Source organism: Vigna unguiculata, chromosome 10 (genome assembly GCF_004118075.2).
Source record: "Vigna unguiculata cultivar IT97K-499-35 chromosome 10, ASM411807v1, whole genome shotgun sequence".
Lineage (NCBI taxonomy): Eukaryota > Viridiplantae > Streptophyta > Magnoliopsida > Fabales > Fabaceae > Vigna > Vigna unguiculata.
In genome coordinates, this window is record NC_040288.1 from 18395178 (window position 1) to 18417312 (window position 22135).

Sequence of the window (22135 nt, forward strand, 5' to 3'; positions counted from 1 at the left end):
CTTTCTTGTTGCCTTATCCCATAAATATCTTTGCGAATAGCAACAACTCTAGATGCTGGAAAAAACTTTTCCAGAAATAATCTTTTCAGAGTCTCCCAAGTATTGATGGATCCTGGCGGAAGGCAGTATAACCAATTCTTAGCGGCATCTTGCAATGAGAATGGAAAAGCCTTAAGCTTGATATGTTCCTCTGTCACTGTTGTAGGTCTCATGGATGAACAAACAACATGAAATTCCTTCAAGTGATGGTACGGGTCTTCTCCTGCTAATCCATGGAATTTGGGTACAAGATGGATTAACCTAGACTTAAGCTCACATTCTCCATCTGGATATTGGATGCACATGTTTTGTGTAATTGCTGCATCCGGTGAAGCCAACTCTCTTATTGTTCTTTCTTCCATTCTATCTTCTTGAATTTCTGGTTCAGGTGATGGATCAGAGGATATGTTAATCACCGGAGGTGATTCTAGCGGTACACTTTCAGTGGTAGGTTCAGATGATGATGGTGCTCCTTCAGTAGAACACCTGAGTTCAAGTCTCCTACGTGATTTACGCAAGTTCCTTTCAAGTTCTGAATCAAGTTGATAAAATTGACCCGGATTGGCCCGAGTCATGCACTATGCAGTCCACCTGAAAGTGTTTCCCTGTGTGTTTTTTTTTTCTTCCTATTCTTGTTTTGGAGAAAGATTTCAAGAAAGAAATGAGTTAAGATGTCGTTGGGTCTACTTCCAGGAAAGAGAGGTGCGTCACAATGGGCAACTTAAATACCAAATCTTTCCTAGACAGAGTTTTCCAAACTAGTCTCAAAAATTTCTTAAAAGAAATTCTTAATCAAAACAAAAATAGAACTTTGCTTGGAATATATTAAAAGAAAACTAGAGACTACAAAATAACAAACTATATTAAACGTATATGCGTAAAATAAATAAATAAATAAAAATAAATAAAATAAATAAATAAATAAAATAAAATAAATAAATAAAAACAGAATCAAAATAAAAGAAATACTAATCGTACTCCCCGGCAACGGCGCCAAATTTGATATCGCTGTCGTTAGGCGATCAAATTACCACTACTTTAGCAACTTCAGTATTGCCAGTTAGTAGTGAACAAAATAGTTAGGGTTAAGATAACCCTGAGTCGTCTCACAACGAATACGGAATTGATCTCAAATATTTGATTCTTAAAAATGCAATTAAAACTAGCAATTATAAAAATAGGGGGTTTTGATATGCAAAGAAAATGACACGGAAGATTGTAAACACAGTAATAGTAAATAGGTCAATTCCACTGCTTTTTCTAAATAAGATTCTTCATTGGTTATCTAGAGATTATTTTTAAATTAATTATTGTTGTTGATTTACAAATCAATCAATGTAAAGACTCAATTCATTTGTTGGCATCCTCACTTTTAATCAAAGTACAGTCTCAATTAAAAGTGAGAATTGTTAGATTATCCATAGTAAATTCAATCAAAGTACAGTCTCAATTAATTTTACTATGCCTAATCATGTCTATTCCTTTGTTTCTTTACCAAATAGAAAACTTAATTAATCAAAGTAAAGTCCTGACTAATTTTAGTTCAAGTAATTACCTCTAATCAAATTAAAGTCTCAATTATTGGCAAAAACTTATTTAATCAAATGAAAGTTTCTAAACAAAATCAAAGTAAAGTCTCAATTTAATTTAAAAACCTTTTAACTCATATGATTAGCATGCATGTAGATTTAAAATCATTATTTTCTATTCGATTAAGAAGCAAAGGACATAGATAAACAAAAACCACAACAATAATCAAAATAACAAAACATATAAATTCATCTAACCTCAGAATCCAGTTAAGAAATTACAGTGGAATCAACCCTAAAAGCTTAGCCCTCCATGGCTCTGATGGAATACATGATGATATGAAGGTAAGAAAATAAAAGAAAGAATGAGAGATGTGGTGGAGACGGTATCTGCCAAAACCAGAGAGTTCTAAGTGTCTAAGCTGTAAGTTGTCAAATTTTCTTTTGCTTCTGCTCCCTTAAGTCTCTTTATATAGGCTTCAACTGGACTTTGGGCTTTATCTGTCAGTTGCTAAAATCTTTCATTTTTATTTAATTAATTAGCAACTCAATTTCTGTCCAATTTCCAATTCTGCCCCTCTTATTTAAGCATTTTTACAAAATTGACCAGAATTTGACCAGAGTTTGACCAGTTGACCAGAGTTTGACCAGTTGACCAGAGTTTGACCAGTTGACTGCCTATCAAATGCTGACACATGGCGCAGAGTGCACTTTCTAGAATTAGGGTTTCACTCTCACACTCTTCTCCCTCCCTCGTGATGGCGCGGCTGCTCCGACGTGGTGGCTGCTCCGGCGACTTGGCTGCTGTTGCGTTTGCGTGGCGGCTTCGTGATTCCTGTAGGTGCTTCCATGGTGGTTCAGCAGCATTTTCCGGTGAGGACAGGTACGTGAATGAAACTGGTTCGTGCAGATGCAGGTGCAGGCACTGGTGGCTCGTAGTGGTGCAGGTTCGCACTGGCTGCTGCAGAGATGGTGAAGCTGCGATGGAGATGCGCTCACCGGCGTGAAGGTGCAGATTCGTGGCTGCTGGTGCGCGGTGGTTCAAGTGAAGGTGGCAGAGGTTTGTGGACGCTGCTGGTACGCGAATGATGGTTGCAGGTGCTCGCGCTGGTGGCTGACGGAGAAGATGATCGCGACGGATAGTGTGGGAGTTTCCATGGCTGTTGTTGCGGTGTGAACGTGGTAAGGACAACAAACGATGGTTCTGCGTCAATGGTGGATTCAAAACTGGTGTAGCCATGGCTGCTGCGTGAGGAAGAAGAACTCGCTCCATGGCTGCTACGTGAGGAAGAAGAACTTGCTTCATGGCTGCTGCGTGATCTGTGGTGGCCGGAAGAGGTGCTGCGATGGTGCGTGAAGGTTGCGGGAATGGAGGCTGCTGTTTCTGGCGAGTTGCAGTGGTGGCCGGCGAGGAGATGGCGGCGACGGCTGCCATGGTGGGTGGAAGGAAAATTAGGGTTAGGGTTTCATGTGTGAGATGGAGGAGATGATGACGTGGCAAGATCTGAGTGGTCAATTTGGTGAGTGGAGGATTATGACACGTGGCAGCTTATGGTTGGTTAATTTAAAAAGGTGGGGATTGCCACATGGCATGATCTGGTTGAGTGGAGTTTAAGTGGTAGGAGGGGTGCAACTTAGTGAAAACTGGGGGTGCAGAACAGGTTTTTGTGGTCCACTTGAGGGAGGAGTGTGCAAATAAAATCTGGGGGTGCATTTAGCTCCTGATTTATTCTTTTCCAGAATTTCTTGATTTTGGACTTATTTTGTAACTTTGAATACTTCAAAATCACACTATTAATTGACCAAAAATAAATTCCAGCTACATTAACAAACGTTAGAATATCCAATAATATTTTATGCAATTAAAATCAATTTTTACGCCACTTTTACCAAACTTACTCAATAAATCCAATAATCACAAATCCTAATTAAATCAATCTTTAAGCACAGAAAATTCAATTAAATCCCCAAATTTAAATATTAAATGAGGGCAAAAATTTGAACTCATCAACGAGTTTATTGTAGTTTGTGTGCGTTGTTTGTGCGCATTGATGCGAATGTGGATCAAGAGATGTTATGCCATGAGCGGGTAGGTTCATGGATGGTGGTTAACATGTGATGGTATGAACGAGGAGGTTCATACTCAGTTACTCTCATGTGGGGATACGAGCTAGGTAGGTTCGTATGTTCCGTGCTCACATTTGAGAGATGTTGCGTGCAGGGAGGTACGTAGCTGGTAGATCACATGTGTTGGACTACGGGCGGGTATGTCCGTAGAGTAGGACTACGAACAAGGAGGTTCGTAGAGGCAGGACCACGAGCGGGCAGGTTCGTGTGAGCATTATAAATCCCGAGTCCATGACTAACTTGGTTATTTGAATTGAAGGCTGAAAAGCCAAGAGGATATCAAGGACTTGGCCAAGGTCTAATTTTAATAATATAATTGGATGTAATTATATTGTTTAATTTATGTGGTTTCTTTTATTACTAAGCTCACCCTTTTTGTTTGTGTTTGGTGATGATTGTGTAATCCTTTACACGGGAGCATTTGATGATGCAGGTGATGTTACTAATGCATGAGACGGAGAGAGGGGCTAGCTTGGGTTGAAGCTAGGAATTTATTATGTCGTTGCTATTTTATTTGGATTTTGGAAAATTGTAAAGATCTTAATTACTTTTATTGAGTAGTCTTGATGCGTTCAATGATACTTTAAATTTTCCGCATTGGAAATAGTAAAAGATTTGACGTTTGATATTCTCTTCTTATTTTCTTCATTTTAAATAAGTAATATATGGTAGGGATTTTACATTTGGTATCAGAGCAAAAGTTTTTAAGATTTTTGGGAGTCTGGGGAGTTTGTTGATCGTGTTTCCTCTGAGGAACTTGTGTATATTATTGATTGTTAACGATTGCTTGTTTCTTTATATAATTGGAGCTATTTAATGTTAACAGCTAAAAATGTGGCGTGCACAGGCAATGGCAAATAGGAGACGCAGAAACAATGCTGGGGCTGATGAGATTGCGAATGCAATCAATAGGATGGTGGACGCGATGCAGCCAGTGGCAGACGCATAGAGGACTTTATGCGTCATAAGCCTGCAAAATTCACTGGCAAGGCTACCCCAGATGAGGCAGACGCATGGTTGCAGGAGTGTGAGAAGATATTTTAGGTGATCGAGTGCATTGAGGCACAAAAGCTTACGTTTGCTACCTTTTTGTTGGTGACAAACGCAGAGTATTGGTGGATGGGGATGCAACAGCTGATGCAGACCCGGGAGGAAGAAGTAAATTGGGTGAATTTCAGGAGAAGTTTCCTGGAAAAGTACTTTCCTGACAGCGCTAAACATGAGCGCGAAACTGAGTTCCTCACTCTTCAGCAAAGGGAACATGTCAGTGCAGGCGTATGTAGAGCGGTTTGAATATCTGGCGAGGTTCTACTCGCAGGCCTTCTGATGAGTTCAAATTTTTGCCCTCATTTAGTGTTTAAATTTGGGGATTTAATAGAATTTTTGTGCTTAAGGATTGATTTAATTATAATTTGTGATTATTGGATTTATTGAGTACGTAAGGTAAAAGTGATGTAAAAATTGATTTTAGTTGCATAAAATATTATTGGATATTCTAACATTTGTTAATGCAGCTGAAGTTTAATTTGGGTCATTAAAAGTGTGGATTTGAAATATTCAGAGTTACAAAATAAGTCCAAAATCAAGAAATTCTGGAAAAGAATTAATCAAGAGATAAATGCACCCCTAGTTCTTATTTACACACTTTTCCTACAAGTAGACCACAAAAACCTGTTCTACACCTGCAGTTTTTACTGAGTTGCACCCCTCCTACCACTTAAACTCCACTCAACCAAATTATGCCATGTGGCAATCCTCACCTTCTAAATTTGTCAAACCACATGATGACACGTGTCATGATCCTCCACTTACTAAAATGACCAATCATACACTGCCATGTCACCATCTCCCAAAATGGAACCCTAACCCTAATTTTCCTCCTCTCCTTGCATCACCATGCCAGTAGCCACCGTCGTTCACCGTCGTTCACCGTCAACTTGCCGGAAAGCACCAGAACAACAGCCACGCCGGAGCAGCCACCATCTTCCATTGATGCAGATCCACGCACAACCTGCAGTAGCCGCTGTCAAACCTCCACCACCGCGAGTTCCTACACCGCAACAGTAGCCGCAACCGTGCCACCATCACCAACATCACTGTAACACCAATGCCGGTAGTGGACCTTCATGGTAGCACCGTCTTCTTCGCAGTGACACCAGCACCGTGACCAGCTCAGTTTTCATCATCTTCAACCAACATAGATCTGCAGCGAAATCAACCATCTTCATCACTTCCTCACCACATCGGAACACACCTGCAACACAGCCTTGTGTCGCAGCAACACGAACCCGCACAACCATCTTCCACCTTCATAGCGCGCAACATCAACATCTGCATCTGCACCGGGAGTTCGTGTCGTTACAACAGCACCTGCAAAGGCAACATCAACGTTTCACCATTCACCACAGATCTGCAACTCCATTCGAACTTGGACCATTTCCGCAACGCACCTAAACCGACAGCAGCAAGCCTGCACCATATTTGCATCACGCAACAGCTAGATCGGAGAAGAAGACCTTGCCGGAAACGAAATGGTAGCCACCGTTCGTCGTCATCCGTGCAACTGCCAAGGGAGGGAGAAACATGGAGGCAGAAACCCTAATTCTGGAGAGAGAGTCTCTGCGCCACGTGTCCACCTTTGATTGCACGGTCAAATTGGTCAAATCTGGTCAAAACTGCAAAAATGGTCAAACAAGATGGGCATAATTGGAAATTAGACAGAAATTAAATTGCTAATTAATTAAATAAAGATAAAATATTTTAGCAACCGAACAGATAAAGTCCAAGTCCGATTGAAGCCTATATAAAGAGGCCTAAGGGAGCAGAAGGAGGAAACTTACAACTTAGCAATTCTCTGGTTTTGGTAGATATCGTCATCCACCACATCTCTCATTCTTCCTTTCTTTTTAATTTTCTTTCCTTCATCATATTATCATGTATTCCATCAAAGCCATGGAGGGCTAAGCTTTAAGGGTTGATTCCACTATAATTTCTTAACTGGATTCTGAGGTTAGATGAATTTATGTATTTGTTATTTTGATTATTATTGTGGTTTTTGTTTATCTATGTCCTTTGCTTCTTAATCGAATAGAAAATAATGATTTTAAATCTACACGCATGCTAATCATATGAGTTAAAAGGTTTTTAAATTAAATTGAGACTTTACTTTGATTTTATTTAGAAACTTTCATTTGATTAAATAAGTTTTTGCCAATAATTGAGACTGTACTTTGATTACAGGTAATTACTTTAACTAAAATTAGTCAAGACTTTACTTTGATTAATTAAGTTTTCTATTTGATAAGGAAACAAAGAATAGACATGATTAGACATAGTAAAATTTAATTAAGACTGTACTTTGGTTGAATTTATTATGGATAATCTAAAAAATTCTCACTTTTAATTGAGACTGTACTTTGATTAAAAGTGAGAATGCCAACAAATGAATTGAGACTTTACATTGATTGATTTGTAAATCAACAACAATAATCTCTAGATAACCGATGAAGAATCCTATTTTGAAAAAGCAGTGGAATTGACCTATTTTCTATTACTTGTTTACAATCTTTTATTTCCGTGTCATTATTTTTGCATACCCAAACCCCCTATTTTTATAGTTGCTAGTTTTAATTGCATTTTTATAAGAATCAAATATTTGAGATCAATTCCATATTCGTTGTGAGACGACTCAGGGTTATCTTAATCCTAACTATTTTATTCACTACTAACTTGGCAATACTAAAGTTGCTAAAGTTAAGTAGTGGTAATTTGATCGCTTAACGACAACGATATCAAATTTGGCGTCGTTGCCAGGGAGTACGGTTAGTTTTTCTTATATTTTGATTATTTTTTAATTCATTCATTTTAGGGTCTGTCGCCTGGCAGAGCCTACCTACCGCCAGGCACTACGCAGTACAGGAGCACCCCAGGTGATCCTATAACCTGGCGCACACACCAGTGCCGCCAGGCGCTATGACAGTAGCGCATTAGTGCCTGGTTTACAACACCCAACATGTCACTTTAGCTTTATACTACTAAATACCACTATGATATTCGTGTTCTCACATTCTTCACCCTCTGTTCAGCGAAGTCTTGCCTTACTCTACATGATCCTTTACCTATAATCTAATTTCCATAACTCCCTACTTAAGTCTCCACGTAATATGACTACTCACCTAGCCACTACTGCATAAACATTATACTTCTCCAAAAGTGCCCTTGCCTAACACATTTGTTCATGTACCTACTCTCCCAACCAGAGTAATACACTCTTTATTTCTTGATACCATTCACATTTTAATTCTAATCATGCTCTAGTACACATATAACATTATGTTCCTTAAAATCTACTCCTCGTCTTACCTCTATACATTAGTCTTCCCATCTTCACTCACCAAATGTCCCATAACTTTCAATTACCCAAAACTCTCTCCCTCTCTCACAGCCAACTACAACACTGCACCCAAACTAGGTCTGCCCACGTCATCGCCTGGCGGCAAGCAAGGCACCGCCAGGCGGCGTAACAGTATCAAGCCAACAACTGTTTTTCTCCATCCTGCGAGTAATTCAGCCCTCTCTAGTATACATCCCCATTGTTAAGTGAACCAAAATGCAACAATTCGCATATAGTAAACTGGACTTCTATCCCCAATTCAATTTCTTAAAATTTATTTGATCTTTACTCTTTGGAATCAACCTCAATTCACTCCCTTTCAAAATTGCACACATGATCACGGGTTATCAAGCATGAGTGTTTCCAACAATTTCCCAAACCCACAATTTTAATTAGTTTCATGGTATCAAGACCCCCAACAAGGTTTACACAAATCAGTTCCAGAAATCACATTGGTTTCCACTCAAACAACATAAAAAACAACCAAGAAAATGCGAACAGTGTCACGCCGCCTAGCGGACATTCATCCCTGCCAGGCGGTTCATGCAAACATGCAGCGGAAAACAACACAGTCAGATGAGTCGTTTGGCGGCTCGGGCCTTACCGCCAAGCGGTTTCTGGGTAGAAACCCAGAAACCTCAAAAAATAGTGTGAATTGAAGTGTTTTACATGCAATGTGATCATATCAAGGCACGATACATTATATATGAATCAAACACATAAAATACAACTCCCCTTACCTGGAAAATCCTTGCTCATAATGGTCTTTTAGCCCTTTTCTTCATGATACCCCAACAACCTTCCTTTAGCACTCTAAAAAAATCAGCTATCACTTCCAAATCGCACAAAATGATTCTGAAAACCTCTCTTCTCATTCCTTACGAAAATGCAGTATTAATTTCACCCTTTTCTCTCCAATTCAATCTCTCATAATTGTCCCACAATGAGGGTTAAAGCTCCAAAACGAATTTTGAACATAATTATGAGCTTAATGGCTATTCAAGGTCCATTAAGACTATTGTCTCTCTCTTTTGGCTGCCACTTTTGCAGCAAGGGTTTTTCTACCCTTTCATCTTCATGCTAAAGAAAATCTTGGCAAAAAAAAGTTAACTTTGTTCTTAGCAAGGTTTAAACCCACAACCACTCAATCACAAAGCAAGTGCACAACCAATTCAACCAATCATGTTTCATGATAATTCTTATAATTTTAGGATTACATTATCACGACTCACATTCAAATATCATTAAAAACATTAAAATAATGCACAAGTTAAAATAACATACAATTGACATACATAAGACTCAAACCCAAGTCCTTTCACACACTAAAGTACCCTCAACCACTTGAGCTAGTACTTTTCCACGTCATAGCACTCCGCATTAAATGCCTTAAAGGCTCCTACTACCCACATTTATTAAATAATTATTTAATTAACTATTTAAATTTCTCTGGTCTTACCCGCAAAATGCACACATCAAGAATCAAACCCTTGACCATTAGCCCATGACAAGGCTCTAACTTATTATGTTACACTTCACTTCTGTCAAATTATTCATTTATTAATTTAAATAACATTCCTTACATCCAATTATGATGAAGGATTATCTTGTTCCTTTTTAAGATTATTGAATATGGTGTGAGTTGATTAGGAAAGCTAAGTGAAATCCCCACTTAAAGCTCAAGTGAAAGCTAGATGTGAAGGTTCCTTTCTCATAGCTCAAGAGAAGAAGGTGATGGATTGATTCAAAATGAAAAGGAAATGGAAAACACATAAACCATAGAAAACCAAGAACAATTAAAGGAAGAAGAAAACATAAAATGGAAAGGAAAGAAATGGTAGAAATGTGAGAAGCACGCCACTACAAGGCTAGGTTAGAAGCCATGACAACCTTGAAGATGAGTGGATGTGTGCCGCCACTTGCTATGCAAGATAAGGCTTAAAAGTATTCACTCCCTAGGGAGGAAACTCTCACAAATGGTTGAGACACAAGAGTGTTTTTACTTCAAAATGTTCAACCCTTTTACATGTCTAGGAGCACCCCTTATATAGAAGAGTTTAGGGGCCTCTAAGCAAATAAAAGGTACCTAAGGATGTCTCTCCAAAAACCTAACCCTAGCTTCTAGAAACTAGGTCAAATAAGGTTACAAAAAATGAGAGACAAAAGAGCTACCTATGGTGTGTGTGCAAGGCTAATTTCGTTCTAGTACAAAAGGAGACAAAGAATGTGTCTCATATGTCTCCAAAAAGTGGCCAAAGTGTGCTAAAAACAAAGGAGACCAAAGGTACATAGGTACACTTGGTTTATGCCTTTTACTTTATGCTTTATGCCTTTGCTTTACTCTCTCATCCACATCATTTAAGCTCCACAATCACCATGCACCACCTAGCATTGCTTTCTTACTCCTAATTAACCTACAAAGCAAATAAACATAGATTAGCATGTTGGCTTAAGTCAAGTCAACTATAGTCAACAAGTCAAACCTAGTCAAAGGTCAATAAGTCAACTAAAGTTGATTCAACTAAGTCAACTTAGGGAATCAAAAATAACAAACACAAATGAAAGGGGTGAAGGATTAGTGAACTTCCTTTCTAAACATGCTTAGTCTTCTTAAGCATGTGCCTCCATCCTTGGTTGGGGTCAATCCTTCATCAAATTACCACCTTGAAAAATATTTATTTTTCCTAGGTCTTACCGTAGAGGTTAAGGAGGCTCATCAAATTTTAAGGGTTGTTAAAATTCATTTTGTACTAAAATTTAGCTTCCAAATATTTGGATCGACCAAATTTTGACGATTAAGTGTTGACTTAGCTGACTCTAATATGATACAAAAAATTAATTAAAAAAAACTAAAAATATAAAGTTATTTTTAACTTTTTTTAATAACTAAATATTTGTGTTAGTGTTGGCTTAGCAAACCCTAACTAAAATAAATAATAAAATAAATAAAATTATTGTTGGCTCAGTGGACGTTAATCTTATTTATTTTTAATATTTACATTTATTTAAGTTAGTATTGATTAAGTGAATGTTAACTAAAAAAACAAAATTAAAATAAATATTAAAAATAAACAGGGTTAGCATTGACTTAGTATAGGTTAAACCTTATTTGTTTTTAACATTTATATTTATTTAAGTTAGTGTTGGCTAATCAGACACTAACTATAAAAGAATTATAATAAATATTAACAAGAAAAAAGGTTAGTGTTGACTAAGTAAACACTAACCTCATTTATTTTTAATATTTATATTTATTTAGGTTACCATCAGTTTAGTCGATATTAAGTTTCATATTTTGAATACAATGTACGTTTTTCACATTTGTTTTGGTATGGAAAAAATGCTTTACCAAAACACTATTCTGGTTGTGTGATGTGTCATCCTTATCCTAGATCTTTGCTCCTCTATTGGTAATCGATCTAGGTTTCATGAGCAGTTGAGTTTTCCTTTGTCATAAATCATGAGATTTTAGTTACCTCAATTCGTTCTATAACCGATCGACCTATGTACTCAGGTCGATGTTCATTGTAATTTGGGCGACTCAATAGGTGCCTCTAACCGATCCTTCACTGACAACAACCCCTCGGTTATGGATCAATAGATCCTTATTCCCCTTATCCAAATCATTTCCTACCAATCTTTGGCCAACACCGCTTCATGATGACCAACATTGAATATGGATTGTAGATTATTTTCAATATAAAGGTCCAAATTTAAAGATGAAAAATCTCTTCACTTATAATTTTCTTCTCCCACTTTTTGTATAAATCTCATGATACCCATCTTCTTGATTCAAATTCATACATCTCCAAAAACTCATATCTTTCATTCACACTCATCTTGACCCACATCCATCACCTTCATCCACTATATTCTTTTTCATCCTCCTACATCTCATTATCAGCATTTTCTTTCTTCATCCCCTTTGTCCACATTCTTTATTTGATCTCCTTCATTTGTACTTATGTTTTTTCATCCATATTCATCTTCTTCATTTACATTCATGTCCTTAATCATTATACATTTTTTTTTCATTTATATTATTTAAAAATTGAGGTATTGAATTTTTCCTTCAAAATTCAATTCTAACGAATTAACGTCCATGATTTTACATACGATGCAAAACCGATGCTAAATACTATTTAACGTTGACTTTTGGTCGATGCTAAGTATTCACTTTCTAATACCAATAAATAAATAAAATGAGAAATATAAAATCAAGAATAATTATTAATCATTGGATTTTATAATTTCCTTTGCATATTTATGCTTTTCCTTTGATAATTTATTTTTATTACATTCATATTTCTTGACATTTAAGTTTCTCCCATTTACATTTCTTATAATTTACTTACATTTATACTTTCAGATTTTACTTTTTTCTTCTTTTACTTTTATTATTTGCTTATATTTCAAATTTTTTTGTGCTTTGATTTTTGCACATTCTTCTCATAACAACCTTTTTATTAAAAGACCTATTTGACACTTATTTTAATTAAATTGATTATTTTAGATCCAAAATTAACTTTATATACATATGTGATCTAATGTTAGATGTTTTATTTCTTAATGTGGGCTATACATATTATTTGTAGCATTTCTATTAGTTATTTACGTTTAGTTGGGCTCCATTAAGTGATCTAATTTTAGTGGGTCTTTGGACTACTAGTGGTGAAGCTGATATGAGCTTAAATAAGTGGAAACCATATTTGATCTTGTAAGGGTTAAGGGGAACCCTAATAGGTTTAAAATCAAAAAGGATGGTCATGGTCACCAAGATGCCAAATTTGAAACATACATCTCTATGTCTCCCCATTAGTAGAGAAATATCAAGTCCTATTGAGGAATATGGTAATTTAGTTGAGGAAGATCATTGCACCAAAATACTATTTCACTACAACCTTTATCCAATACCAAGATGAAACATGTATGTTTTAGAAAACAAAAGATATTGGTAATCTGATGAAATGCTTATATGTATTTTTTTGATAATTAATAAAGAGAAAAAGATTTTTTCAAAATAGTTTATGTACAAAATCATAAAGTTTATTCCAACAAGTGGTACCAAAGCCAAAATTGTTATTATATTATTCATATATGTGTTCACCAGTGCAGTGAGGGCTTTTGGGGCGAGGCCAAAAGGCACCCCCTTTGGCCTCGGTTATCACCCGAGGCCATAGAGTTTGTTTTCTGCCTCGGGTATGGGAGAACCGAAGCCATAGGTGTTCAATATTTTTTTTTAAAATTAAAAATTTCGTAGGACCTTTGGCCTCGATTATGGTATGAATCGAGGCCATATACCCACTTTTGGCCTCGGTTTTGGTAAGAACCGAGGCTTATTCTGCTGTTTTTTTTAAATAAATTTTCTATTTTATTGTGATTCCCACATTTAAACCTGCATATTTTTCACAGAATAACACAAACCAGAACAAAATATTTTCTCAAACATCCACAAAGATAGTTGGAATATTCACAATCCAAATACATATGTCCTAATCAATACTATTGTACATTTGAATTATGAACTTTGCGCATGCTATCCTACCAAAGTTTATGGACTTCGTGGGAATTGGCACAAAACGCTTGAATGTCTGCAAAATAAGACATTAACATTAACTTAAGTTAGTATATAGAAAAACAACTTTAGTATACCAAACTTTAGTATATTGCAAAGTAATTGTTTTAATTCAAATATATATTACTGTTTCCCAATTAGTTGTAATACGAGCACGCACAATGGTTGTCATCCATTGCATTATATAGTAACCGCACTCATATGAACCAGTTTGTCTATTACACTACATTACATCAAAAACATTAAAATTAATTAAGGTAGAAAATCAAATCAAACAATTATAAATATATGGATAGAAATATCAAACCTGGAGGGAGCACCATGCAAGACATTTTGCCTTAGTTATTGATCTCCCTAACAACATGTTATGTCCAATAATTGAACTATGATAAAGGGAATAAGTTAGGATACTTTTATATAACATGTCATATTCATGAGATTGAGATTGAGATTGAGGTTTCTTACCAATCTATCACTTGTCTAAGATAGTTGGGGGGAGGGTAGTGCAAAGAGAAAAACCACACAGCAAGGTTCTCCCTTAGGGAAACCACAAGTAATTGCCAATGATGTATGAGAAGAAAATAAATTCAAAGAAGATGCACAATTGAGAATTCAAAAATCCACAATGCAAGAGTACCTAATCATGAAAAATGAAACCACAAAACTCAAACTATTACAATTCATAATAGAAAGAAAAATCAAAGCAATATAAATGAACCAAAACGGCAAAAAAAAAAAAAACAAAACGCGTAGGGAAACCAATTTTTCGACCTCACCGGGAGCGAGGGACAAAGATTTAATTGACGACGCGCGACGGTTGATGGTGGATGTTGGTCGGTGATGGAGGCGGAGCTTGGTGGTGGTGGCAGCAAAGTTCATGCAGAGTTTTTGAACTGACCCGCAGCGGGAGGTGATTTGCAATCGGTGAACCTGGACAGCATGACGGAGGCGACGACGCACGACTATTGACGACGGATGCTGGTCGACGACGGAGGTGGAGCGTGGTGGTGGTGGTAGAGCGGAGAAATTCGCATAGAGAGAAGAGAGTTGGGGAGACGATGAATAGTAGTTAGGGTTCGCGAATTGGAAATTTTAACAAACTTTATGACCTCGGTTCAATTCATAACCGAGGCCAAAAGCCCCATTTACTGCCTCGGTCCTTAAAGAACCGAGGCCAAAAGCCTGATGCTGGCTTTATGGCCTCGGTTCAATTAATAACTGAGGCCAAAAGCCCCGTTTACTGCCTCGGTTCTTAAAGAACCGAGGCCAAAAGCCTGATGCTGGTGGCATTTTTGAAAATTTGAAAACTGGGTTGCCTTATATGCTTTGGTTCATTTGTAATTGAGGCCTAAATTCCCCTTTATTGCCTCGGTCCTTAAAGACCCGAGGCCAAAAGCCTAACAAAATTGCAAAAATGCCACCGCCTCCTTATAGGCTTCGGTTCAGTTGCAACTGAGGCCTATAAGGCGAAGTAAAATGTCAAATCTGCACTAGTGGTTTGTGAATTATTATTTTTATATACCAATAAGCATATATCAAATTTTTTATATGTGTGATTACTATTTGTGCCTTTTCTATCACCAGGTTATGAAAACATGATTATGTGGCATTCATTTTTTTTTTAACCTCATGGCTTCAAATATTTTGACACAGATAAATAAATAGATAATTTTGACAAATTATAGTTTTTTTTTGTGTCTAGTAAATTTTAATTAAATTAAGTTTATATAATATATTGTCAAAGCAATCTTTGTTATAGAAATTGATTTAATTAATATTACATGGATTTTAGTAAGAGATTATTTATGCTTTTTGTGTTCATCCCAAAGGAAGACACAATTTAACCAAATAATAACATGTTTGTGATAATAAATATGTGATGATTATAAAGTTATATTCATGTGAATAATTGTTGGTCCAAAGAAAGACTATTATTTGAAATAATTAATTGCTAATATTTGATTATTGCACATAGAGTACCAATTGCAAATTAATTTCTATGTCTAAAGACTAAAATATTAATGTTATGTTCAATGGGTCTGCTGTGAAAATTGTCTACTTTTTTTTATTTATTTATTTGAACATATTATTAAGTTTATTTATATTCTTTTCGGTTGTTGTTGATAGTGCTGTTAATTTTTCTGCTGAAATTAACTGTATCCCCATATTTAATGAGACAAACTTTAAGGTTTTAAAGGAAGCAATTAAGATACTTCTTGGCTGCATAGATCTTAATCTCACATTTGGGGCTGAGAAACCTACTTCAACTCCAAAAAACCCGGAGGAGGATAAGGTTGAAAAGTGGAAACGCTCAAACTGAATGTGTCTGATGATCATGAAGCGATCTATTCTAAAAGTTTTTTACGACTCTATTTTTGAGAGCCATGACGCTAAAGGTTTCTTTGATGTTGTTGAGTAGTATTTCAATAGTAATGAGAGATATGCAAATGTCTAATATCACATCAAAACTAAAAGCACTACAGTTAGATTTGTCTGATGGCTTACTTGTGGACCTATTTGATTTCCTTCCTACACACTTTGGGCAGTTAAGGTTAGTTATAATACTCAGAAATATAAATGGACCTTTAATGAAGTAATTTCTCATTATGTGGAAGAGGAGGAAAGGTAGCACAGAGAGAAGACTAAAAGTGTTCATTTAGCATCAAACTCTCATTTAGCACCAATCATATTACTCACTTATACCATTCAAACCTCACAATTCTAAGCCATAATCAAAAACCATAATCCTGAGAATAAACATGTTCATAAACTCAACCAACACATATTACCATTAAGTAATATCAAACGGTATGTCATACATGTATATCATACTTCATCATCACCTTTATTCAATCAACATATATGTTTTAGAAGATAAATATATTGATAATATGATGCAATGTTTGTTTCTCTTTTATTAATATTAAATAAAGAGTAAAAGATTATTCCAAAAAAGATTATTGCGAACAAAATCATAAAATTTATTTCAACATCTAATTCCAGCATGTTACTTATTTGAAACGATGAGATTTATGATTTTATTTGTATAAAAAGCAAATATTCATTTTAGTTTTGAATTGTATTGACTTTGTATGTTGGTGAATATGACTTTGGTTTAACATATTTAACTTGAAAACATTATGACATTTTAGCCTAAGTAAAAAAAAAGGTTAAAATATCTTTTTGGTCCCAATTTTCGTGAAGTTTTTTCAAATAAGTCCTAATTTTGGTTTTGTGTTCAAATAGGTCCCAATTTTCGTCAATTTTGTTCAATTTGGTCTTTTTTTGCTAACACCGTTTAAATCAATAACGGCCATGAACAGTGACTGCCACGTGTCACTTTGTGATTTTTTTGAATTTTTTTTAAATGTACACATGTCAACCCAAGAGTGTGCCACATGTCACTTCGTGGTTTTTTTTTTGAATTTTCTTGAATTATTTTTTACATTTTTTAAAATTATTTTTAACTTTTTTTAAATGTCCACGTGTCAACCCAGTAGCGTGCCACTTGTCAAAGTCAATGTTCTAAATTTAATTTGGTTCCTATATTTGTAATTTTTGTTCAATTAGGTCCCAATTTTTGTTAACATTAACCAATTTGGTCCCTCTCCAAATTAAATCCAAATTTAATTTTTATATTAAATTCACATTTTTTATTAAATATTTTTATATAATATATTAAAATTCACATCATTATAACTTTGATATAAAAATTAAATTTGGTCACATCTTCGATAAGGACCAAATTGGTTGTTAACAAAAATTGAGACCTAATTGAACAAAAATAACAAATATAGAGACCAAATTGAATATAGAAATATTGACTTTGACACGTGGCACACTACTAGGTTGACACGTGGATATTTATAAAAAAAATTCAAAAAAAAATCAATAAAATAAAATAAAAAATTCAAAAAAACCACGAAGTGACACATGGCACGCTCCTAGGTTGACACGTGTACATTTTAAAAAAATTAAAAAAATTAAAAAAAAATTAAAAGTAAAAAAAATAAAAAATAAAATTCTAAAAAACCACGAAGTGACACGTGGCAGTCACTGCTCATGGCCATTAATGATTTAAACGACGTTAGCAAAAAAAAACCCAATTGAACAAAATTGACCAAAATTGGGACCTATTTGAACATAAAACCAAAATTAGGACTTATTTGAAAAAACTTGACGAAAATTGAAACAAAAAAGGTATTTTAACCTAAAAAAAGCTAGAAAATTCTAATTGTTTTTTCTTTTGGAAATTTAAATCAAGTTATTTTCATCTCAAAATAGTATAATAATATACTCCTTATTTTCCTGATTAATTGTTTACAAAAAAAGGACATGCACACAGTATAGAAATAACTTGTCGTAACCAAACTGGCCACATTTGGCTGCAAAAATCATACATATTTCAACAGTAATATTTTGTTCCCCTTCACTGTGAACATCTTTGAATTATTGAAACTCGTATTCTGACTTTCGTTACGATGCCGACTAGTATTAATTAATCTCAATCACGTCACCCAGTTCGATGAACAAATCTACTAAGAAATTGTTTCTGTAATGACTTGTATTTCCTTAACTACCGTGTAATATATCAATTTTTTGGTAAAAAACGTGATTAAAGGAAAATATGGTGCACTTCCATATCAAGTAGTGAATAAACAATGGTATAATCAATTTTCCTGACCATATATAGTCAGAAACAAGCACATTTAAATATCCTGTTTAGGTCAAAGTTCTAAAAGATTGACGAATCGTGGTTATATAATCTTTGTGTACATTTTTTTTACGCTAATTAGCGTCATAACAAAGTTGCATCCAACTCCTTATCCGACGAAAATTCAATGCTTTTGCTTCTATCAAAGAAAACCTTTGTAAATATTCCAACCACACCAAGAAAAACGTAAAATTTTTTGAATAGTCAAACTCAGGTCTAATCTATATATATTGAACTTGTATTCGTTGTACAGCATATTCAAAAACATTCTTTCATTTCGTTAAGCTGTACTAATATTATCACAAAATGAAACGTTTTGTGTTTTTGGTTTTTGCTCTTGTGCTAGCTTCTTCATTGGCTCATGCTGCGATTGTGGAACACACTTTCAATGTATGATGAGTTTGTTCTGTTCTTCTAATTTTCATGGGATAGTCAAAGTATGCATTATTTTACTAAGGTTTTGTGCTGTTATGTAGGTGGAAGACATATCTGTTCAACGTTTGTGTCGTCAACAAGTGATCACTGCCGTTAATGGAACCCTACCTGGACCTACAATTAACGCCAGAGAGGGTGATACCGTTGTTGTTCATGTGTTCAACAAATCACCCTACAATCTTACTATTCATTGGTAAAAAAATTCTTCTCTCTCTCAACGATTAAATAAAACCCTAGAAAACATATATTATACAAACAAAACGCGGTTGGGCTTAACAATGATTTAAATAATGACTTGTGACATCTGCTTTATATATGTTTATATATGTGCACTCTTATATAACCGTTAAATCGTTACCTTTTTTTTTTTCTTATTAACGAAAAGTATGTCAAAGTTCTTATCTTAAAGTAACCCAAAAAGTTGACTTATTGGTTACAAGAGCAAAATTCTATTTCCCGCTGTCAAAAAATGAAAAGTAATAAGTATTTTGTATTTTGAATAGATAGTTGAAATATAGATACACTACTGAAATATCTTTTTAATTTTTTAAAGATTAATATATATATAGAGAGAGAGAGAGAGGAAAATAATATAATTAATATGGAAATCTTCTTATTTATAATTAGTGTAGTCTTTATATTTTTATTACATATAAGATGAATTTTTGAACATGTAAAACTAAATTTGCGTACCTTATACAATGTATCTCGCAGGCACGGAATTCTTCAATTTTTAACTCCATGGTCAGACGGTCCTGAATTTGTAACTCAATGCCCAATACATTCTGGCAGCAGTTACACATACAAATTTAACCTAACGGGACAAGAAGGGACACTTTGGTGGCATGCACACTCGTCTTTTCTACGTTCTACAGTCTATGGTGCCCTTTTCATTCGCCCTCGACAAGGACACTCCTACCCTTTTCCTAAAGTTTACCAAGAAGTCCCAATACTCCTTGGTACTTTTTCCTCCAATTTTTTTTCCCGAATTTATATTATATATCCGATTGGATCCGTTGAAGTAGAAATTAAAACTACAGAGATTCGTCATGTACAAACACGTACTTTTATTTTAAATATGCAACAATTTTGAAAATTTTCAGGAGAGTGGTGGAATGCTAATGTTGTAGAGGTTGAGCACAATGCAACGGAGTCCCAAGATGCGCCAATCCCGTCAGATGCGTATACAATTAACGGTTTACCCAGCGATGTATACAACTGCTCTCAGGATGGTAACTTCATACTCCAACAAATATTTCAATCCAAATAATTTGGTTCATCTTTCATTCTATAGAGTTTTATTTTTTATAACCATGTCATAAATTCAGGAACGTACCAGGTGAAAGTGAAACAAGGAAAAACCTACATGCTGCGTGTCATCAACGCTGCACTCAATGCGCAACACTTCTTCCAGATAGCGAACCACACGTTAACGGTGGTAGCCATCGACGCTATCTACACCAACCACTACGACACCGACGTTCTAGTGCTTGCTCCGGGTCAAACCGTCGATGTCCTCCTCAGAACAAACCAGCGCGTCGCTTCTTATTACATGGCTTTCACCCCATACCATTCCGCTCCTCTTATAACAATCAACGCCAACATAACCCGAGGACTCATCATTTACGAGGGTGACACGTCAGCAAAGCCCGTCATGCCGGACCTTCCGGCTCAGACCGACACCGAAAAAGCCCACAGGTTCTACACTAACATAACGGGCCTGGCAGGTGGACCCCACTGGGTCCCCGTGCCACGCGACGTGGACGAGCACATGTTCATCACTTTCGGGATCGGCTTCACGGTGTGCAGCAATTTCTCAGGAGGCTGCACTGGGTCCACGCGTCCACTTTCTGCCAACATGAACAACGAGTCCTTCGTGCTGCCACGTGGCAGAGGGGCATCGATGCTTGAAGCGTTTTACGGCAACAACGTTGATGGTGTGTACACCAGGGACTTTCCGGATGAACCTCCGGTTGAGTTTGACTATACCAACCCAAACATATCGAATGAGATGCCTTTCGCCTTCCAAATCGCGCCGAAATCAACGAAGGTGAAGACGTTGAAGTTCAATTCGACGGTTGAGATTGTGCTTCAGAACACCGCCATCATTACCACGGAGAACCACCCCATTCACATTCACGGTTTTAACTTCCATGTTTTGGCTCAAGGGTTTGGGAATTACAACGCCACCAGAGACGAACCCAAGTTCAATTTTAGGAATCCTCAAATACGTAACACTATTTCTGTGCCCGTGGGAGGATGGTCCGTCATTAGATTCCAAGCAAATAATCCAGGTTCCTTAATTTCTTCCATCAAATAATCAAATAAAAAAAATTATTTCAGTTTCTACTTCTTTTTTTAATTGACTAATTGTTCGTAGGTGTTTGGCTTGTGCATTGCCATTTGGAGACGCATTTGCCATGGGGGCTAGCCATGGCTTTCGAGGTTGAGAATGGACCCACTCCTTCATCCTCAGTGCCCGCACCTCCTGCTGATCTTCCTAAGTGCTAATTAACTCACGCCATGCATCAACCATATTTCACACTTTTACTTTTACTGCAAAACAAAAACATAGATTGCTCAATGTTTATTATTTTGTAATATAGATTTCTAATTTCATTTTCTTTATTCAGAAAAATAAAGTGTAATACAGCATCAAAGTTCGGCTATTCTTTCAACCGTGTGACTTGATAGCCAATTACTCTTATAAATAACACGTTAATCTCCGATGGCGATAAAATATTTCTTTAATTTTTTTCTCATGCGTTGTCTTGTTTTTCCTTTAACATACTTCCTACCGACATAATATTTACACAACTTTACCACATTTTTCCCAACTGTTAAATTTTTATTGCCTTTTATTTTTGGACGTGAATTAAAAACAACACTCATAGTGCTCGATAGTTAATCAGAAAATATTTATGTTTAGTTTGAAGAAGCATATATAATAGTTCAGGAATATAAATTGTGAAATAATTAATTTATCGCCATCATTACCACGGAGAACCACCCCATTCACATTCACGGTTTTAACTTCCATGTTTTGGCTTGAAGAAGCATATATAATAGTTCAGGAATATACTCACGTTTAGCCTCGAAGGTCGATACTGTAGAAACTTTGATGTAAAAGCCTTTGTTAATCTGTTGGAAAGTTTGTTTTGATTGGGTTTGCGGTTGTTAATTTGTTATTGAATGTGAACCTTTACCTTTGTTTTGTTGGTGTATTTGCTAACATTTTCTTCTTCTTTTTTTTTTATAAGGGTTGGGCAACCCTATTGTCCCTATTTTCAATTCATATTTTTTATTGCCGATAAAAAAAATAA

General features: G+C 35.8%; 1 protein-coding gene across 1 annotated transcript; it reads left to right on the plus strand.

The window, feature by feature from the left end:
• The first annotated feature begins 18629 nt into the window (after positions 1-18629).
• On the plus strand, positions 18630-21546 carry LOC114167217 (laccase-7-like). Its single transcript, XM_028052227.1, has 6 exons — positions 18630-18767; positions 18854-19005; positions 19527-19771; positions 19916-20044; positions 20141-21106; positions 21193-21546. The coding sequence occupies exons 1-6, from the start codon at positions 18684-18686 to the stop codon at positions 21321-21323; spliced, it is 1707 nt and encodes a 568-aa protein (XP_027908028.1). The 5' UTR covers positions 18630-18683; the 3' UTR covers positions 21324-21546.
• The last annotated feature ends 589 nt before the right edge of the window (positions 21547-22135 follow it).

Excerpts from the sequence above, each read along its gene's own strand:
- LOC114167217 (XM_028052227.1), top strand. The coding sequence starts at position 18,684 with ATGAAACGTTTTGTGTTTTTGGTTTTTGCTCTTGTGCTAGCTTCTTCA. Across the intron at positions 19,772-19,915 it reads AGAAGTCCCAATACTCCTTG|GAGAGTGGTGGAATGCTAAT; the intron begins GTACTTTTTCCT and ends GAAAATTTTCAG. Across the intron at positions 20,045-20,140 it reads ATACAACTGCTCTCAGGATG|GAACGTACCAGGTGAAAGTG; the intron begins GTAACTTCATAC and ends TCATAAATTCAG.